This window comes from Odontesthes bonariensis, chromosome 23 (genome assembly GCF_027942865.1).
Source record: "Odontesthes bonariensis isolate fOdoBon6 chromosome 23, fOdoBon6.hap1, whole genome shotgun sequence".
In the NCBI taxonomy this organism is placed as follows: domain Eukaryota; kingdom Metazoa; phylum Chordata; class Actinopteri; order Atheriniformes; family Atherinopsidae; genus Odontesthes; species Odontesthes bonariensis.
The window spans coordinates 17,628,443-17,648,382 of NC_134528.1; the positions used below are offsets into that span (position 1 = coordinate 17,628,443).

Consider the following 19,940-nt stretch of genomic DNA (forward strand, 5'->3'; position numbering starts at 1 on the left):
GGTGCTACTTTCTGAAGTGAAGGCCTGCTAAAATGTGTTCTTTGGCACGCTGTCCTCCGGCATAAGCAGCAAACGCAAGAGGAGTGGGTGGGAGGCTGTTAATGCTGGGGGGGTCTGAGAAGCCTCACAAGCAGAGGTGAAGAAGAAGTGGTCCAACATTAAGGTGGATGTGAAGCGGAGACTGGCTGCCCACCGCTGCAGTGTGGCCAAAACAGTCGGGGGGGGGGGGGGGGGGGGGTGACCGACTCTGTTTGAACAGAGAGTCGCCGCAACAATGGGTGACACTGCTCTCTCATGGGGTGGTGGGTGCTCATGTGGGTGACTCTGATTACCCCCAAGCTAAATACCGATGTTTTTGTGTAACTCACAACAACAAGTGCAAATACAGTAACGTGCAGAAGTGCGCCGGGGAAAAGGTGAGGCTGATTGAGACATTTCACACTTTACGCACGGGGTTATTAATATATGCCCACAGAGACGATCAGGGGCTTGTTAGAAAGATCTTAAACTGAAGTTTAACCAGCAAAAAACAGCAAGAAACTAACTTTAACCACCGACTAATAAATATAATATAATAATGATGCTGTGAAGACGGGATAGAAATTGGGGGTGCACATACTCAATGCGCGTCACGGGGAATAATATTAGGACAATTACAAGAATGAAGTTACTCACCAAGAAGCCAACCATCACGCACAGTGCCACCCTGTAAGTCTGTTCCCAACGATGCTGTTACTCAGAATGTATGAATCGTGCGTTGAACCAGGGCACCTCGCCAGAATGTTGGTTAATTGCATTTACACATCACAAATGATCTGTACATCGATCGAATGAAAATGGTTCCTGTTAACATACAAATTCATCATGTGATTGCGCTTTTATAGCAATGTGTGTGCAGTCGATAGCTCCGATTACAAAACCGGCTCTCGCTTCAAATTGAGCTTTAATGTTGGCCTGTTGGGAATTTGATATACGTGGCTGAGATGCCGATAATTCTTTCCCACGCGGCTGGCATGGCTCGGCTCAGGGTAGACTGGCACAGTCCCAATCGGTCGGCCGGCTCCCTCTGGAATGCTCCGGTTGGAATCCCAGCGTGCACATCACCTGTGGGCACGGCAGCGCATGCCTCCTCGCTGTGTTGCGCTCCAACGCCGGCCCGCAGCTTTGCGCACAGTTCTAGGAGGATTTCCCTCAAAACGGCTAATGAGTAATCAGTCGCCATCATATGCCAGCCAATCCTCTCTGTTGTAGTGAATACACGCTCTCTTCGAATTGCACCATTTGCAAAGTCTTCTAATACTTTTAAAGCAGCCATTGTTTTTAATGGTATGCATTGCACCACTTTGCGCTGCTTTTATATCCACTCGTGTAAATGGAGACACATGGGTGTATTAATTGTTTATCAGTATTAATTGTTCATGTGTCTCAAATGTGCACATCACTGTCTGAGGACTAATTGTTTTCACATTTATTTATTATAACAGTTTCCCAACATCACCTTAGGTGTCGCCAAAGAATCAACAGCTGCAGAAACGTGCGTAGGCCAGCCCTGAAGCTGCCATGAGGCACCGCACATTTCCACGGTCATTTCGTTCTTGATACATCTGATCGTTGACGTGAAAAGGTGGTACGCCACTATTTTGTGCGTACGCACGCTTTGTACATGAGGCCCCTGGTGAGTCGCTTTCAGCACAAGACGGAGTAAAGGTTTAGTTTAGTGTTCATGTTTAGTTAACACACAGAACATGAGGGTTGCTCACATGTTAGCCTGCGGCTGATACATGAAGGACACTCATTTTTCTGAACCACAAGTCAATCAACAAGTTCAAGCTGAGTGATGAAATGCTGGACAGGAAGCTTTGTATTTCAGTATGCCCCTTACGTCTGTATCAGTTCAGTAAAACTCAGCAGCCAAACCAATTCTCAGGGCTCTCAAGTCTCACGCAATGAGCGTGAGACACATGCATTTCAACAAGTTCACACGCTCACACGCCACACATGCCATTTCCAGGGCTCTCAAGTTTTCAAGTTTGCTTGGAGTGAGATTCAGGCGGGGCAGGGGCCGGGCCGTGTGCGCGGCAGGGTTTCTTTCGGGTTTTTTTTTGGGGGGGGGGGGGTCTGGTCCCTTGCAGTATCCCATCGCCATAAACTAAAGAACAAAGAAATTGTTTTATTTATACCAAAATCACAAATCTTCACTTTTACACTAAATTCTGCTATATTTTAAAAGAAATTGTTTTAGGTATGCAAAGTCTTAACAAAAAAAAAAAAAGATGTATGTGTTGTTGTAAGTGTTTGTGGCAGATTTTGATGCTTGATGGCTGATATTGGGGGCTCCCATTTAAAGCACTGTGGCTCAATGTCAGCCATTTTCACAGTCATGATAGATGACAGAGTTCCATTCAGAGCCAACGTGTTCCTGGTCTTGGTTTTATTGAGCCCCACCATGGAAAAAACCCTCTCTGAATCAGCATTTCAGCGCGGCAGAACTAATACCAGTTTGGCAATTGTAGATAGCCTTGGGAATCTGCTCATACCAGTCACCTTTGAAAAAAATTAACCACGGAAGCCTAATTACACTCCTACATATTTTTCATTAAGTTGCTCATGTCAAAGGGTGTGTGCTGAATATTTAGGTCTACTACTCCAACGAACACTTTAATCGGCAGGTATTGGTCTTTTACAAAGAGTAGGAGTGAGCCTGAATCTCACTCCAAGCAAACTTGAAAACTTGAGAGCCCTGCCAATTCTTCACTCGTGTGGAATTTCAGAATCTCTCACACAGTCACAAGGTGCACAGACCTTGCCTCTTCAGGACAAGTTCAGAAGCAGGTGCGTGTTACGATTGCGCCCCCTGCCCCCATCACTCAAGTGGATCTGTCCATACCGCCATTACAGGATCTCCGCGGATCCTTAAAAAGTATTAAAAAGTCATAAATAAAAAATACGTTTTTTAAGGTCTTAAAATGTCTTAAATTTCGCCGATTTTCGAAGAGTGGCATTAAATTTCATCTGGGTGGAATGAAAGAAAGATATGTCTGGAGAGAGCTTTTGTGTGTGCGCCAGTACTTCCGGTGAAAACTTCCGGTGATTTGACAGCTAGGGCGTCAGGTTAGGGCCAGTGGCCGTAAACAAAGGTTATAGCCGAGAAGAAAGATGATAATATAACGTAGCTAAAAAGACTAGCTTTCTTCAGTAGCCTAATGCTTATGATTTAGCATGCCTAGCAGCCTCGTTGCTAATGCTAGCCGCCGTAACGTTACCAACCATACCCGACGTCAAGGAGTTGGCTGAGCAGGTTATGGAGGGGCTGGCAGAGTTAACTTCATAATAGAGCTTGAAAGTCCCGCCTCCTTGACGTCATTCAACTTCCTCCCCTCGGGACCACGGAAGTGTAATAATTTGACATTCAAGTCAATGACGGAGCCATGACGGAATAAAACTATTTTTTGCGCTTGATGGAATTGAGTCTTGCATTTCACATGTTGTGTAGGACATTTTTTAATATTTTTTCATACCAGTAGCGTAACAGTTTAGCGGGCATAAGTGCTTCATTGTTAAGTTATTTTTCTGAGCATTTCTCGAACTACAGCATGTAGCGTTTGGCACGGAAAATAAACGTCATCACGTTTGGGCGCGCGGAGGAGTGGAAGAAGAAGAGCAATCATGGCGCTGTCGTTGGCCAGTTTCACTCAGTTTTTCGAGGGCGAACGAAAACTTGTGAGCCGAGGAGAGAACCACTACCAGTCGGGGCACGTGGAGAGCTTCTGCTATGCTGGTGGTGATATGTCTGGCTTCGTCCATGGTGGGAAATATGATCAGTGACGTAGCATATGCGACGCAATGTAGTCTTTTTACCCTAACTTTTTTTTACAACGTTTAACCAGGCACTCCTACGACAAATCGCCAATGTTTTTGCATGAACTCATCCATATTTAACCCCAGAACATCATGCGTGTACTGTAAAAAGGCATATAATGACTGGGAACAGAAGACATCATCCTGCCCATGTCAATAGATCCAGGCATGAGGTCCCATGGGGACGACGGAAGTAGGAAAAAAAAGCAAAAAAGGGGGCGGGACTTTCAAGCTCTATGGGTGATTATTGGGGGGGGGGCTGGTTATTTATTTTGTTATGTATAGACACAACTGTAGTTCGTCAGCACTGCCTTTTTTTTATGCTCGAATGATTCATAGGTCAGCACACTCCTCTGAATATGGTCACGTAGAAAGTCTGAACTAAAAATGGATGGAAAAAAAAAAAGCAGCCAATGTCCAAAGAAAGACCTTTAGAAAGCCGGGAGAACTGTTGATCAAGACTACTTTAAAAAATTACAAGAAAGTCTGGCTGTTTGAAGGCAAAATATAAAGAAATGAGGGTAAAGACAAGACATTTGCTTCGTACTGCTTTTAGCAATCTGTTAAAACCTTTAATAAAAACTAGCGCATTCCTTTTTACCGTAACAGTAGTCATTCATTCTCATATACATGAAATTCATTAATAAGAACAAAGTATGAACACCAATAAATGTCATATACATTTGTTGTAACTAAGTGAAAGCAACCCATTTTCCAGTGTGAGAGAACACACAAAGTATGACTGGGCCCTTAACGTCCCCCATGTAAACAATATACAGTGTCTATGTGGCACAGCAAAACTTAGGAAAAAAAAATGCAAATACAAATTATTAGGGCTCTTCACTCAAACCTCCAGCACCGAACACACTGTGGCAATGGTCAGTAAATTACTTTAAACATATACCACTCCATCATAACATTTCAGTTGTCTTGAAAGCCAAGCTTAGAGGTAAATCAAGGCTGGAAACCAGTATGTCCGGTTGGTGCACTCTATAGAAGCCGTCATCACGTCCCTTTTGGCGTCTGTCTTTTGTTTGATCATAATTGTTATGAAGGCTGAATCAAGATGAACTGGAAGAAGAGGTAAATGCATCTGTGTGGAGAAAGAGATAAAGGAGAGTGCAATTAAACGTATACCTCACAAAAAGGCCCTTACATCAAACTTGTCCCACCAGTTTAGTCGAACCAGTAGCATTTCAGCATGCAAGCTGTTTTGTAGACACCTGTGGCTTTTGTTTATAACTGCAAGGAAATACCTCTTAATGTGGGTGGAGGTCGAGGAGGTTTAAATGTGCCGCCTTGAGCTAAAGTATCCACAATCCAGCTGAGAGCATTTGAGCAGTACTCCATCTGAGAGGAAGAAAAAATTTTAATAAAGAAAAAAAAAAAAGAAGGTTATTAGGAAACAGTAACTCTCAAAAGGAAGTAACTCTTTCCCAAAGAGGACACTGCTCCTGAACAACTTTGCTGTTCACTTTACTTGAAAAAGTCATCATGAAACACAGTTGCAGAATAACGGCATAGGGGCTGGTTTGGCATGGCTGAGACAAGAAATGTACAGCCATCTTTCACTGCGTCACTTATGACTGTCAAACTGACCAGCCAGAGCAGAATGGGACCTTCCGAGGTAGGTCTTAGAAATGCAAAAGCTAAAACAAAGAGTATCGAACAGGAGGTCACTAAAGGTGCTGCTTCAGTGCTTTAAACATGAAAGCATGTAAACTAGTTCAGTGAGGTAATCAACATTTTAAACACAATTAATGGCAAGAATCTGTGCAGTTATTGGCATTTGACCACAATTCAACTGTAAATGTATTACATTTTTCGAACCTTTTAACAATCTTCCCAAAAAAATATATATATAATGCATACAAATCTGTAATTACTCAAGCGGCAAAGAGTAGCCCCTGAAAAAGGTGGCATTCAAGGGTATTGTGCTTTTGCTCCAACATTAGCCCATCTAGTGGCATCAGCTGCAAGCTGGGGAAAGCTCCTCGTCATAGACGTACAGGAGCAGCTGTCGTCTGCCTTAGTTTTCAGTGATAGTTTCTTCTTAGCTTGTTTGTCATTTTGTCAGCTGATTAAAATCACCGATTAAAAACGTACAGAGCAATTTATTCTTCATGATTCATGTTGCAGACAGATAAAAAAAAAAAAAAAGCCAGTGGTCTAGACCTGTATTGGGTGTCCTATGCTGTATGCAGCGGCGTCGAACAGGGGGGAAAAGTCAGACTGATTCACAGGGTCCAGCCTACAGGGGGGGCCCTAAGGGAAATTTTCTTCTTCTTTCGTTTTTTAAAAATCATTTTTTAAATAATATCAATATATGTTGGTAATTTATAAAAATCCAATGTTCTCTGGAAATACATCTGTTGAAATGTATATCCCAGCCTGCAAATAGGCTATAATCTATATCAGACACCCCCATTATTAGTGCGCATTGGTTTAGTCCGCCCTCTGGCGGACTTTTGATTGTACATGCGCCATAAATTTCACTCACTTCATTATTAGGCATTAAACGCAGCAGCTGGCACATGAAAGATGTCATCCAAAAAAAAAAATCAGGCTTTCAGAAAAGAAAAGAAAGGCAAGAGAGACAAAATGAAGGAAAGCAACTGCTTACTTATTTCTTTCCCAAGAAAGGTGAGCCCAAATGTCAAAATTACAGCCTACAGTAACTGATTATCCCATTCACATTCCGTTGCATACCACTGTGATACCAGCCATAGCCGTAGCCAGCTATGAGGAAAGCGAGGTCTGGACCTCGGTAATTTTCAGGGATTTTTTATTTATTTATTTTTTTAATCTCGGTTTTCGCATACACATTTCAATTGACGTTTGTGTTTACATCACTTTCGTGAATGTGTGACTGCGTGGTACCATTTGAAAGGTCTGTTTCTGCCCTCTCCAACGGTGTGTAGTCGGTGAGAAAAGTACCGTCAACATAGTAGCTGCATACCAGTAATCAGTAATAGAAAAATTAGACGAATTTGACGAACGATTTCCTCGGCCACTCTGCAGTGCAGCGGCGATTGCTATATACTGACGGAAAGCTCAGCTCGAGCTCTTTAGAATGATATGATTGTTATATCGATGTCATGTATGGTTCGTGAATAAAGAAGACAGCACCTTGTTATAGCAATGCACATTTATGTAGGCTGGAGACAATTTTTCACATCTAATTTAGTAATGAATTCAATATAGCCCATAAATCTTTATAGGTTGTTTAGCAACAGCTATAGCCTACAATATGCATCTATCCATCTATATTTAACTCTATTTTTTATATTGGTTAGTTAGCCTTACTCTATGCCTGGCCAAATGGCCTTTGCTTGTACCAAACATTTGTGTAGGCTTGCATTGGGAAATAATCAGGTTCTTTTTAGCTATGGGTTCTTGTTACATTATAATGGTTTATTTTGCTACTAGCCTCAATGTGCAACACTGCTATATATTAAAAACTATATAATTTAAAAAAAAAAATATATATATATATATATATATATATATATATATATATATTGTAAAAATGTCGGCGCGCGCTGTGCGCGCGCATCATGGAGCTCACCTATTCCTAAATCCTGGCTACGGCCCTGATAGCAGCCGAAGTCAAATAATTAAAAAAATAATCTCTCATTTTGTTGGCTACCACATAATTGTGAAATAGAAGCCATATTTGTCTTAAATGTATTTATTTTCATAATGACTATTAACCTATACAAGTGTCCCAAAAGCCTAACATAGGGTCGATGTTGGTTCAAATATGCATGGTAGTGGTTGTTCCTGGGGCCCCAAATTTGGTGCTACGCCCCTGGCTGTATGGCAGTAAATTCCTTGGATTCTGTTGGCAGAGCATGTAAAGTAAAGCGAGTGAATCCACAGCTCTCGAGCTCAGTGGGAGAGAGTTCCACAGTCTGGGGACCACTGTTGCAAAAACCCGGTCTCCTTTAGTACTCAGCCTTGTACGATGCACATCCATCAGGCCCTTATCACATGACCACAGGTGAAAAAAAACCCCAAAAGACTGGAAATGAAGGTGAAACAGCGAGCCTGGCTTTGATCAACAACCACACATTCCTTCTGTCAGCACTACTACAACTCAAACAGCAGAGACTATAAAAAGTTACTGGCCTCAGCAAGGAAATAGTCCCCACATAAACCCCACGTCCCACCTCTAACTCCTTCCCTCTCATCATCCTAATTTGAGTGGCTCCTTTAAAAACGGTACAAATTAATTAAGAGAGCGATTCATGCCTACCTCGTTCTCCAAAGCCCTTAATCTTTGGTCAAAGTCTCTGCTTTCGGTCAGATGTTTCAGTACACCATCCACCCTGAAAAATAAAAAAACAAACAAACAAGACAGACAGTCGCCTCATCATGATGCAGGCCAAATTAATAAGTTGACAAATAAAAATGTAATTTCTGCTGGAGTGCAGGTCACGGTGCTCACTTGACAGACATCCGTTTAAGTCTTTCCGAGTCACTGCTTTTCTGGACCTTGTTCTGAGCGGTCAAGAAGTCTTCTTTTTGAATGGTTTCCCAAGTTGTTAACCTGTTTGCCACTTTCCCTCCTAACTGCAGCACTAGTAGAGAAGTCAAACATTTGGGCAATATCAAAGCCTTGCTTCTGCTGAACAACACAGAAACGACAACAGCTGAACAGAAACCAGTTTGGTGGTGGTGTCCAGGTGAAGAATTTAAAGCGCTGACGCTTTACAGCCATTCCTGTGCGGGAAAAGGGGTTTCATTTATTGAGGATTTGGATAGTCAATAGCGCCCCCTACTGGTTGAAAGAGCGCGGAGATTTTAGAGATTGTGATCAACTGTGCAGCCATAGAAACAACACCATCATTCGTTCTTTTTCTGTACCGGCTTCACACAGGACGGTGGCTCCTTTCGTATAGGATCCCAGACTCAAACATACAAGGAAAATATGAGCAGCATAAAATCCCCTGAAGCAATCTGAGCTTCAGCTCGTTGTTTGCGTCTTTTTCGGGTCCTTTTTCCTACTACATTTCAATGACTCCCAGTTCTGTAGAGCTGTTGAAAACATGTCATTTCCTGGCTGCCCAATTAGTCCACTACTGTTTGCAATGTTTATTGAGGCATTGAGACGGGGGATTGTTCAGGACAATAAGATCGTGGGTATAAAAATGTTCAACCAGGAACATAAAATCTCATTATTTGCGGATGACGTTTTAATTTATTTGACGAACCCGGAGAGTTCAATTTTGAAATTATGGTCTTTCTTGGATGTTTTTAGCTCTGTTTCAGGTTACAGTTTAAATATTTACAAAGACCCAAGTCCTGAATTTTCAATACAAGCCCAGCCAGACCATAACATCTAATATCAAACTAAAGTGGGACCAAGAATACATGAGATACCCAGGAGTAAACATACCAAAAGATCTAACAAACTATATGATCTAAACTTTAACCAGTTAAGTAAAAAGTTAAAGGAGGACATAAGATGGAATTTGATACCAATGTTAAGCTTTAAGTCAAGAATCGAGTCTGTTAAGATGAATATTCTGCCAAGAATTTTGTATTTGTTTCAGACTCTTCCAATTGAAATAACTGACAAACAATTTAATGAATGGGACAAATTATTATCACGGTACATTTGGCATGGAAGAAAACCTAGGATAAAATTCCGAACTCTTCAACTGACGAAGAAGAGGGGTGGACTGGCACTCCCTTGCCTTAAAGCTGAGGATCCTATTGTTGGTGCAACTCTGACTACCAAGCCAGATGGAAGGAAATTGAAGAGAATGTGTCCGGGGCAGTCCCTATTCAGGCAAGGATAGGAGATAAGAGACTAATTAAAAACTTAGTGGAAATAGGAAATAATACGATCAATTTATCTCTGAAGGTTTGGTTAAATGTTATAACTAAATATGGCCTATTGGAGGAGATAAAGATTCTTAAATGGTGCTCTCATGATATTGACTTTACCCCCAAACAAATTGGACGTAAGCTATAAGGGATGGGCGCAGCGGGGCCTTTCGTCATACTGCACTTTTTTTGATCGGGGGGAGTTAATAATTTTCAGACACTCAAGGGAATACATGGATTAAAAAAAATTGTGATTTTTTTTAGATTTTTGCAGATACTCCATTACATAAACAGTTCCATGACAAAGAATAGAAATGCTTTTGAAAATGACCTACTGAAGATCTTTATTAGTGCATATAAAAACAACTCGGGGAATAAAGTGATATCTAGACTTTATAAGGGACTCCAGGGTATCAAAACAGTAGATAGCACATATATTAAACAAAAATGGGAAAAGGAGAGTAATAAGTGCATCCCAGGGGAAGCCTGGACTAAATATTGTGAATTACAATGGAGGATCTCAAGCTCACCTTTCTGGAGAACATTTGGCTGGAAGACTCTTTGTAGATATTTTATTACTCCTGCTCAATCATTTCACTATTCAGGTTCCTCCAGCTGCTGGAGGAATTGTGGTTCTCAGGATGCTAATCACTTTCATGTGTTTTGGGACTGTCCAAAGGTACACGCTTTCTGGCCTAAGATTCATTCCGAATTAGAAATCATTTTCGGAACAAAAATAACTTTCAACTGGGACAACCTTTTTTTTGGACTCCAAATTTCAACAAACACAAACATTACAACGAAGAAACTGTTTGGAATGCTGAGTGCAGCTGCTAGGAAAGCAATTACAAGGAAATGGCTTAAACCAGATACCCCATCTATTAGGGAATGGTATGATATGGTATATGAAATCTATGGAATGGAGAGAATTACTTTCTCTGTGAGGCTCCAGGACTGGAAATTTGGAAGAAATGGAAAATGTATATTCTCACGAGACGCCCAGCCTATGTTTAAAGCTGCAGTCTGCAGGATTTGTTGTTGTCATACGTAAAGTCCTACTTTTTGGCATTTTAAGAGTTTACATGATCTATCAGAACGCTTGAAGTTGAAAACGGTGACCTCCGTAGTCGCAAAATGCAAGAAATGCTTATTTTTTAACCGAAAAATAAAAAGTTATTCAACTTCCTGTCCCGCCCCATCAAAACACATGAGAACTCGTGCACGTAGACGTGCACGCCAGATGCGCTTACACAACTCCTCATTCATCAACTCACCTGTCATTTGCGATCATGGAAGACACAGTAAGTAGACTAGCCCGTAATGAAGTTCAATAGTCTAGATAAAAAAGCGTGGGGACGAGCCTACCTTGTATCGCGCGTGCACAATCGGTGATTGACAGGCAGCAGAGCCCAGCTCGTAAACCTGATTGGTTACCTTTTACCGGTCCGGTCTGCAATTTTGTAAACAAACCTGCTGGCTTTGGAGGGACCTAGCGGGACAAATAGGGGACCTAGAGAACTATTTTTTTTTTTGTATTGGGTATTTAATGTACTACTTTCAGAATCCCCGGACAGTTCCAGGCATTATGCTTGAAAAAGAGTTGCAGACTGCCGCTTTAACAAGAAATAAGCATATTAACATCTTGCTTGTATGTTTTAGTTTTTTTTAAAGTTTTTTTTCCCCCTTTGTGGTTTTATTTTTATATATCACCTCATGTTCTGTTCTAATTATTAAAAAAAAGTAAAAGGATCAGACTGTAAAGGGATTTAACCTGTGATAATAGTATGATTGACATGTAATGATCCTAAATATAGACAAAATTAAAAAAAACAAAAAAAACAATGTCATTTCCATACAGTTTCAATGAAAGATTGGTTTAAAAAAAGAAAAAGAAAACATAGATATATAGGCCACATTAAAAAATAAATAACTAAAATATTTATTTTTTTTTTAAAAGGGGGGGGGGGGGGGGGGGGGGGGGGGCGTGTCTGTCCATATGTTCAATGTCCATGCACAATATTTTTCAATAAGGCGTCTACACTTTGATGTTTGCGGTTGGCTGCAGTTTGAAATTTGAGCAAAGAATAACCTTTTAACATAACTTGCAAATTTCTCTTCATTCAAGAAGTTTCTGTACCTAAAAAGAATAAATAAATCAAATAAAAATTTTGATTTTCCCAACTAGGAGTTGAGGAATTCTAACTTCAATCGGCCTTTCAGTCCATGCAGAATTACTGCACTTATGTCTCATCAGAAATACCAGTTCCTCACTTTTTTTTTCATTTACCATCTTAAGACATGTTTAAAATTCCACAGTCTGTTACTTTTATTCATCTTTAAAAGGAGTCATGCAACCAGTGAGAGTCCATGTCAGAGACTGATACATCTCTGTATTGAGTGAGGCTTCATTTGTCATTGATCACGTGATTTCAGGGAAAACGATAAAATAACTACGCGATTTACATAGTTTAAGCACATAAGTTTGAACCAAGACTCCAGTCTAATTACTCACCAAAGTGGTGGATCTTGAGAGAAGGCACTTTGCGGATGTTCCTCTTAATGAAGAGGTTAATGTGAGAGAGGATGATGAAAGGAGGAGCCAGGGACGGCCGGGAGTGGTACTGGACAATCAGGTTGTAGCGCTGGAACTTCCAGTAGATGTCACTGTTTGCCTGCACTTCAATGAAGGTGTAGCTGTGAGGGAGCACGTAGTGAGAGGGATGTTTTAACTGATTAAGAGTTGAGCTCAGCGACTCAGATTGCGACTAAATTGATGGACGTTATTCTACTTATTTACCTAAACATGGCAATGAGCAGGTTGATGAGCAGGATGTTGGTGACCAGTAGATAAACGACCAGCAGGATTACCACCAGCCAGTTACTGTACAGAGTTCGGCATGGTTCCGAACCCGCTTCAATCAATGTCACGTTATCTGTGCATTCCATATCCCACCGCTTCCCAACTGGAATAGGAAAAGACAATGAAGTAAGGGGTCATGTTTTTAATCATACAATTATAGCAACACTCAGTTCTAATTATAGAGTAACTTTAAAAGAAAGGATTTGATGTGAATACAAGCAGTGAAAACAAACTCTCATACCATCAATCTCCTCCACAGGAATCTGTCCAAAGATGTGCAAGTAAGGCCTGTAGAAAACTCTGCGAAAGATGCGATCCAGGCTAGGGTCATAGGAGTAAAGCAAAGCCTGATTGGCTACCCCGTACGCCATGAGCCACACGCCGAGGAAGAAGAGGAAGAAGAAAACGTCCTTCATCTGAATGAGAGAAATAGTTATCCTGCCGTCTTCACAGCATCAGCATCAGTCACCCATTGTGCAATGTCAGTATACAGAAACATTTCTCACCATATTGCCAACAATGATGATTTTCGGTCCCAGCTGTTTGTGAATGGCGAAAATGTGAATGAGACGAAGGGTGAAGACCATGTAGTCAACGCACAGTATATTCCGGCCGAATCCATACGACCATCCGAACATCCTAAACCAATGCAGCGTTAATGCAAAAACAATGTAGTAGCGGTATCAGCGAGAGGTCAACTTTTAAAATAACCACAATTAACATTCAACGTCTTTGTAATAAGTGCTACATTGTTGCTATATTGAGTCACCCCCCCCTGTGTAAAAATGTTATTCTTTAACAAAAAGACAATTCACTCAAGTTCAGTTAATAAAAAAACAAAAAAACTGAGGTTGAACAGCGGCCTAATGTCTTTTGAGCAGGTACAGACCAAAGGTACTGATAATAATCATGCTGAACTGATAAATGAAAATACAATTTTTGTGGGATATTTTTGTGTAATTCAGCATGAATATCTACAAGAGTCATGTGAAAGAGAGCGTATACTCCATAAAAATGTTGACCTTTTCTGAAGAAGAAAACACGTCATCCTCTTTGGAATAATGGATGCAAGACAAACTTGCATTTTCATTCATTCAATACAAATCTCAACAGATTTAACATTATTGCGTGGAGGAAATGAATACCCTCTTGGCCTTGAAACTAATTATCGTCCATTCTTCAAAGACAGTTTGGGGATTTTCAAATGGCAACCACATTAAGGTGCGAGATGTTGGAGGGCAGACGTTCTGTATTTTAAATTTTTTTTTAATTCATTTTTTGCACTAAAATGAAAGCAAAATATCAATTCCATGTGCTTGTTTGAGTATATCCCCTTTAGCTATAGGCATTGTCTCAAAGAGGATCAAGTGTCTACTTGTTCAGACATGCTGAAAAGTCAACCGTTTCCATGACTACACATTATCCTTTGAAAGGCGTTTGATGGTCGTACCTGCAGATCAATCCTACGATGAATAGCGTTATGGCAGTGAGGTCGCACTTGTTCCACACGTCCTGACTGTAGACTCTGAGGCTTTGATGCCAAGTCATTGCCCCTAAAAAGAATGTCTTCGAGAAGACAGACAAGGCCAACGTTATACATAGAAAAAGAATAAAAAAAACAAACAAAAAAAAACAGCTAAAAGCAGAAGATGCGTTGAAGCAAAATGAAGAAAATCCCTTTAAGAGTGCAAGGTCACTCTCATGAGTGAAGATCCTTTATATAAGATTTTATATAAAAGGGATTTTATGCAAACGTTCCATGCTTGGTGCGTGGACTTTACAGTCTGATCAATGACAGTATATTATTTTTATTGAATTATGGACATCTACTTTTTCAGACGAAAGGGACAATGCATGAAGTGCGATCTCGCCACACTCACCTCTCTGATCTCCTCACACACAATGGTGAACACCCAGAAATACAGCACATACTCAGTCATGGCCGGACCAGCAGGCGGCGGGGGCTTGAAGTCCACTAATAGCACGTAGGCAAAGAGCAAGAGAAAGAGGAAGTACATCAGGACATTTCCCAGGAAAGAGGTGACGGGGGCGAACCAGAACCGACGCCAGCGCGACACTATGAACGGACGCTTCGGTGGCCTGTGAGGCTGGGGCATCCCTGAATTAAAGAAATAGGACACCGATTAGCTGATGAGCACAGCAGGCAGACGCCGAAACTGATTAATTCTACCACAGGACTCACCTCTGATGGTAGCGGCCCTGGGAGTGGTTACTCCTTGTGTTTCAGCCTCACTGTCGCAACAAGAGAAGCAGCACAATCAAATACAAAGCAATGTGTCCTTTACATCCCGTTTCTTAAATACCGTGTTTAAAACCACATAAAGAAATATTACAGGGGGTTTATTTCGGAGAAAGAGAAGACCGTGGTCCCATAGTTTTCATTATCTTGCCAGTCCTCGTTAGGCTTCCCCTCCTCCTCTTCTTGATTGTCCTCCTGCTCCCTAGAAGGAGGTGCATGTGGTCAAATTTTTCTAGCTTAATCTGACTAATCTAATTTTTTTTCTTTTTTCAAATTCTGTAGATTTTTACCTGAAGGAGATGAGGTCGGTGTAGCAGAGGATGGGGCAGAAGAAAGTAAGAAGGAGCTTCCACACCTCTGTGTTCCTCTTCATGTCACCCCACCAGATTTGGGACAACAGAGACTGAAAGTGACATTAGACCGGTTACGCCAACTGCAGTTCGTAGAAAACACCAAGTAAAACCAAAAAGTTTTTGCCATAATTAACAGGGGTTTGTTTGGAGAATATAAAACAAATAAGAGAGATTTCTTTGAAATAACAAATATTTAACTGTTAAAGGGATTGTTTTGCCTCTTTTGACATGAAGCTGTATGACTACGGGCTGTGTAGACCGTGCAGATCGAAGTGCAGACCGAGCACTCCCCTGCTTCCGAGCAGTAAACACTGTAACAGGTGCAGCTATCCGCAGGTGGCTTGATATGAAGGTAGAGAGAAAATAGCGCCAAGCGATTGGGAGGTCTGACTTTTTCTGAATGAACGATTTTGTGATGCAAATGTATTACTCTTTGGAACGCATATTATTTTGAGAAGCAAAACGCTTTATTTTTGCAACCCCAGCCAACTAGCCGGACTACCTTCATCAACGCCAAAACGAGGCCGGAACTCGGCTCACAGGACGCAGCAGGGGGTAAGTCAAATTTAATAAATGATATTGCTAATATGGGATGTCATACAGCTTCATGTCAAAAGAGGCGAACTATCCCTTTAATCGTGGGGCTGGAGTGACCATGCTTTGGGCTAATTAAAGCAAGAACTAGACATTAATCCTAAACAGGCTTAATAAATACGGTGGAGGTTTTTATCATCAAGGGAACTCGGAATCGAGAATCTCACAGACACATTTTGCAGGTGGAATGAGTAAAAAAAAAAAAAACATGTTAAATAGGAGCATAAAAGTTCATTGTAGTCAGCTTTCTGGCTCGGGAAATTATTTTGTAAGGCCTCGCACATCGTTAATCCGTATTTAGCCCTTGCGGTAAAGTAAAGTAAACTTCTGTCCGAGTCCGTCGCGCCGGTTGGTAAACAATGACAAACCTGTACTCCATCGTGGCTGAAGAAAAGCCGCGCATCAGCGCCCATGCCCATCTGTAAGCAGGTGGTGCCACCCCAAACAGGAGATTTTCTAATGAGCAGCGTGAAGGATCGGCTCTCATCGCTGCGATAGCAAGAGCTGAAGACATCTGAGACAGAGCAGAGTGATCACAAGACATGTGGAGGAGAGTCACAAGTTTGGTTGGGTGGGTTCTCATTTAGCATAAAAAATATAAATATATATATATTTATAATCTATGGTACTTAAAACACCAGCATTAGCACTAGTGTCAGTGAGTTTAATGTCCAGCTAAGTCAACCAAAGCAGCTGCTGGAAAATATACTTTATGTAGTACATTACATGCTTTTAAACCCAGAAACCATCTATACATACATGGAGACTTTCATAAAACTGTCATAATCAATTGCTCAAAGGAACACCCAAATAGCTCTTAGTGAAACTATTATGAATATAAGTATTGTTATTTATTTACTTATTTTCTTAAGACATTCCGTTTGATTCATTTTCATCCAAGCAGCGTAAGGAAATTGGGTTCATGGTCTCACCGTGGGCCAGGTTCTCAAACCTCTGGGCCAGCTCTTTCATGGAGAGTTTGGTTTCAGTCTCAACTTCCAGCTTGGGCAGCTCTCTCAGCATTTTACAGCCACTTAGAGCACTCAACACCGACTCGCCTGCCTGAAAAAGACCACACGAGAGGTGTTGGCTTGCAGTGTAAATAATCAAAAGTAAATCATATATACATATACTGTGTGTATATATATATATATATATATATATATATATATATATACATACACACACACAGTATATATATGCTTAAATACTTTTACTAATATACAGAGCAATAATAGGCATAATTGTGAGGCACTTATACTTTACCAGACTGTTTTCCATTTCTATCCAAGTTATTATTATCAAACATTTCAAGCCATAAATTTAATTGAAACACTATTGAATTGAAAAAAAATAAAATAAAAAATGCTGAACATTTAGAAATGACTGGAAATGTATCCAAGCATTTGCATTTGTGAAGGCTCGGTTATTCATTCTTACTCAACAGCATTTAGTCAGATTCAGCAAACATCTGCTCTCGGTGCCTCACCTGCAAATGTTTTTCATTGTAAAAAAAAAAGAAAAAACTGATGTTTGTAAAGAAAGAAGACTTTGGTCCTATCAAATACAAAAGTTAAGTAATTGCATCTGCATCACTTTAATGCAGAACACCAGATTCAAAAAGAGTGAACATTTTAAACGCACTGCTGCACTGTTGCTGGTTTTAAAACCTCTCGGGATGTGTTGGTTTGCCCCTGGGGGACTTCTGCAAGTGCACATGCTTTCTCCGACAATGCAAAGATAAGTATGTCAACCTAACTGATGATTTTAAACTGGCCATGGGCTACAATAGGCATGCATGGTTGTCCATCTTTACGTTCGCCCTGTGATGGATTAGTGACCTGTCCTTGAATTCAAGAAAATGGTCAGAACTCCTCAGAAATGGACAAATTTCTCTCAAATTTGTAGGATGCAGGTAAACTGTGCCTATCATAATTTTGGTATGAGCAGAGACAATAGAAGTGCTAAAAATCCTTCTGGTAAACGGTTTCAACAGAACCACTATATGACGGTTGTACTATCCGGACATCCCCCACACAATACTTCTGTTTTCTTAACATCTGCTCAAGGCTCTCCTATTTAATTGCTTTTAGCAATTCACCACGTTTCACTTTGTGAAACGCTAAAGTCCAGTGTTTATATATCATACATTGCATCTTAAATGTGGAAAAAAAAAAAAAAGAAATCAATTCTGTTTTTTCTCTCTTCTTTTCCTTTGCTGTGAATATTAAACGTTTCACATATTATGTACACTGGCTCTCCCTCTGCTAAATTGTTCCCTCTTTCGCACAGTGACCGTACACGATCCAGCCATTTATCATGTTTTAACCTCGCCAGGTTTATTTTGACAATATGACACCTTGTCAAATTTTGATGGAGCCCCATTCTTTAAGCACTTGATGATATTTAAAGCTGCTACTTTAGGTCGAATTCTTGCTTCAGAACTATTACCATCTCCCAGAAGAAAGTGGCCATCTCACTGCGATTCTGCAGGACAGCCCAGATGAAGAGTGAAGCCCAGGGGAAGAGGCAGCGTCTCTGCCGATATGGGCATTCTCCACGCAGCATCTTACTGGCACGCTAGGATGATTGAAAGAAAAACTAAATGTTTAATGCTGTTACGATAGCCTTTAAAAAAAAAAAAAAAAAAAAAGAAGCAAAGCTTCTGCTTACTGACTAAAAGTAAGATTACCCTAAGAGCTCTCCTTTTGGATGAAATCTGGTCTAAGCCCAGAATGTCATAGTAAAATGGCTGGCAAACATCACCCAGTAAAAGTTCCAGGACCCCTGACACCTGAGGAAACGGGGACAATAGCAAAAAGCACAACAATGAGAATTTTCTTCACAATATTCATCATTCCACTTTGTGAATCAGGTCAAGAGGTTGGATTCCCTTGCATGCAGAAAAAGTTACCTCGAAAAGGCTGATCTCCATCACTGACCCGCTCTGAATGTTCTCTGCTGTCAATTTAGAGGGCAAATCCCGCGCATTAGACGACGTCGGCGCGGACGCTGTAGAACCCAGCCGCAGCCCTAAGCGGCGCTGAAGCAGCTGGTATAGGAGCGTTCCCTCCACCACCGAGCGGTAGAGGCTTTCCAGCCTGCCGTAGGTCAAGTAGTCCAGGATGTTCAGGCCATTCTCAGTGAAAAGCCGCACAAACTGGGGTTTGTCATTGATCAGGGCATCCGTCATGGAGTCTTCCAAGTCATCATACTATATAAACAGAAAAAGAAGATCCTTTTTAGGCAGGCGAGTACTTGCTTACGTTCAGCGGGGAAGAAACTACTGCACTTTAGCTGTCAAAAAGGGTAAAACTTGTATCACATTTTGGATCAACCGTAGAATGATAACATCTCAGGGTGTCTTTCTCCTCACCTTCCACTGGAAGTCTCCATTAAAGAGTTCACTCTTGGCAATGTCAACCCTGTTCCATGTGACGGCCAACTTGAGCTCTTCATTGTAAGGGCTGGCCTCGACTGACGCACGGTGCTTACTTGCTGAAAAGAAGAAGGACACAAACTTCAAAATATCACTATCAAATTGCCACTTAAAACATATGCAGGATTCAGATTAGGGATGAGTCCTATTTACCTCCCACTAACGCTTTTAGCAGCACAGTGTCAAAGTCATTTGGACCCTCCTGCTCTCCATGGTAGATTGTAATTAAGTCTCTGTTCTGGTAGATACTCAGAGCCTGCGGACCCAGAGCAAGAAGATAGAGAACACAAAAAAAATGACATGGTGGATACATGAGCATAAAACCTGGTGAAAAACAAAAAACAAAAAAAACACAAAGACGGTGCAACGATGCAGTAGGAGAATGCTTTTTGTATGTAAACCTACTCAAGACAACCTCAAAATAACAATATAATCAGCTATTGCATAAACTGTTGGCTGTACTCCCTTTTTTTCCTCCCCCTTATGTGTTACAAACACCCACCAATTATGGGTGAGTAAATTATGGTGGAGCAAAAACATGAATAACAGTTTGTCCCAAATTCCTGAGTGCAGGCTGAAACAGGAAGTGGACTTCAGAAATCTGACAACCTGCAATATACTCCGGAAGCATCCGTTGCATGAAATCCATCAATGATAGAGTGAAGGGGTAAAAAAAATTGAGTTTGAGACTATGGAGAAAAAAAAAAAAAAAAAAATGGGTAAATTATACCAACAAAAAAA

At 41.0% G+C, this 19,940-nt stretch overlaps 1 protein-coding gene across 3 annotated transcripts in view; it reads right to left on the reverse strand.

Annotated features, from left to right (window-relative positions):
- Positions 1–4,393: 4,393 nt before the first annotated feature.
- Positions 4,394–19,940, reverse strand: part of LOC142374227 (transient receptor potential cation channel subfamily M member 4-like) — a 33,081-nt gene continuing 17,534 nt past the window's right edge. For 2 of the 3 annotated variants that reach the window (XM_075457784.1, XM_075457785.1), the window contains 20 exons: positions 19,353–19,455; positions 19,137–19,258; positions 18,675–18,974; positions 18,453–18,554; positions 18,212–18,340; positions 16,693–16,822; positions 16,129–16,274; positions 15,104–15,216; positions 14,908–15,015; positions 14,757–14,806; positions 14,434–14,672; positions 14,004–14,119; positions 13,060–13,192; positions 12,795–12,969; positions 12,491–12,656; positions 12,206–12,387; positions 8,309–8,441; positions 8,117–8,189; positions 5,115–5,208; positions 4,394–4,951 (listed from right to left, as the gene is read on the reverse strand). In XM_075457784.1, the coding sequence (XP_075313899.1) occupies positions 4,920–4,951; positions 5,115–5,208; positions 8,117–8,189; positions 8,309–8,441; positions 12,206–12,387; positions 12,491–12,656; positions 12,795–12,969; positions 13,060–13,192; positions 14,004–14,119; positions 14,434–14,672; positions 14,757–14,806; positions 14,908–15,015; positions 15,104–15,216; positions 16,129–16,274; positions 16,693–16,822; positions 18,212–18,340; positions 18,453–18,554; positions 18,675–18,974; positions 19,137–19,258; positions 19,353–19,455 (2,646 nt within the window). In that variant the 3' untranslated portion in view covers positions 4,394–4,919. Of the gene's footprint in view, positions 4,952–5,114; positions 5,209–8,116; positions 8,190–8,308; positions 8,442–12,205; positions 12,388–12,490; positions 12,657–12,794; positions 12,970–13,059; positions 13,193–14,003; positions 14,120–14,433; positions 14,673–14,756; positions 14,807–14,907; positions 15,016–15,103; positions 15,217–16,128; positions 16,275–16,692; positions 16,823–18,211; positions 18,341–18,452; positions 18,555–18,674; positions 18,975–19,136; positions 19,259–19,352; positions 19,456–19,940 lie in introns of those variants that run through there. The other variant, XR_012768668.1, reaches the window with a different exon arrangement.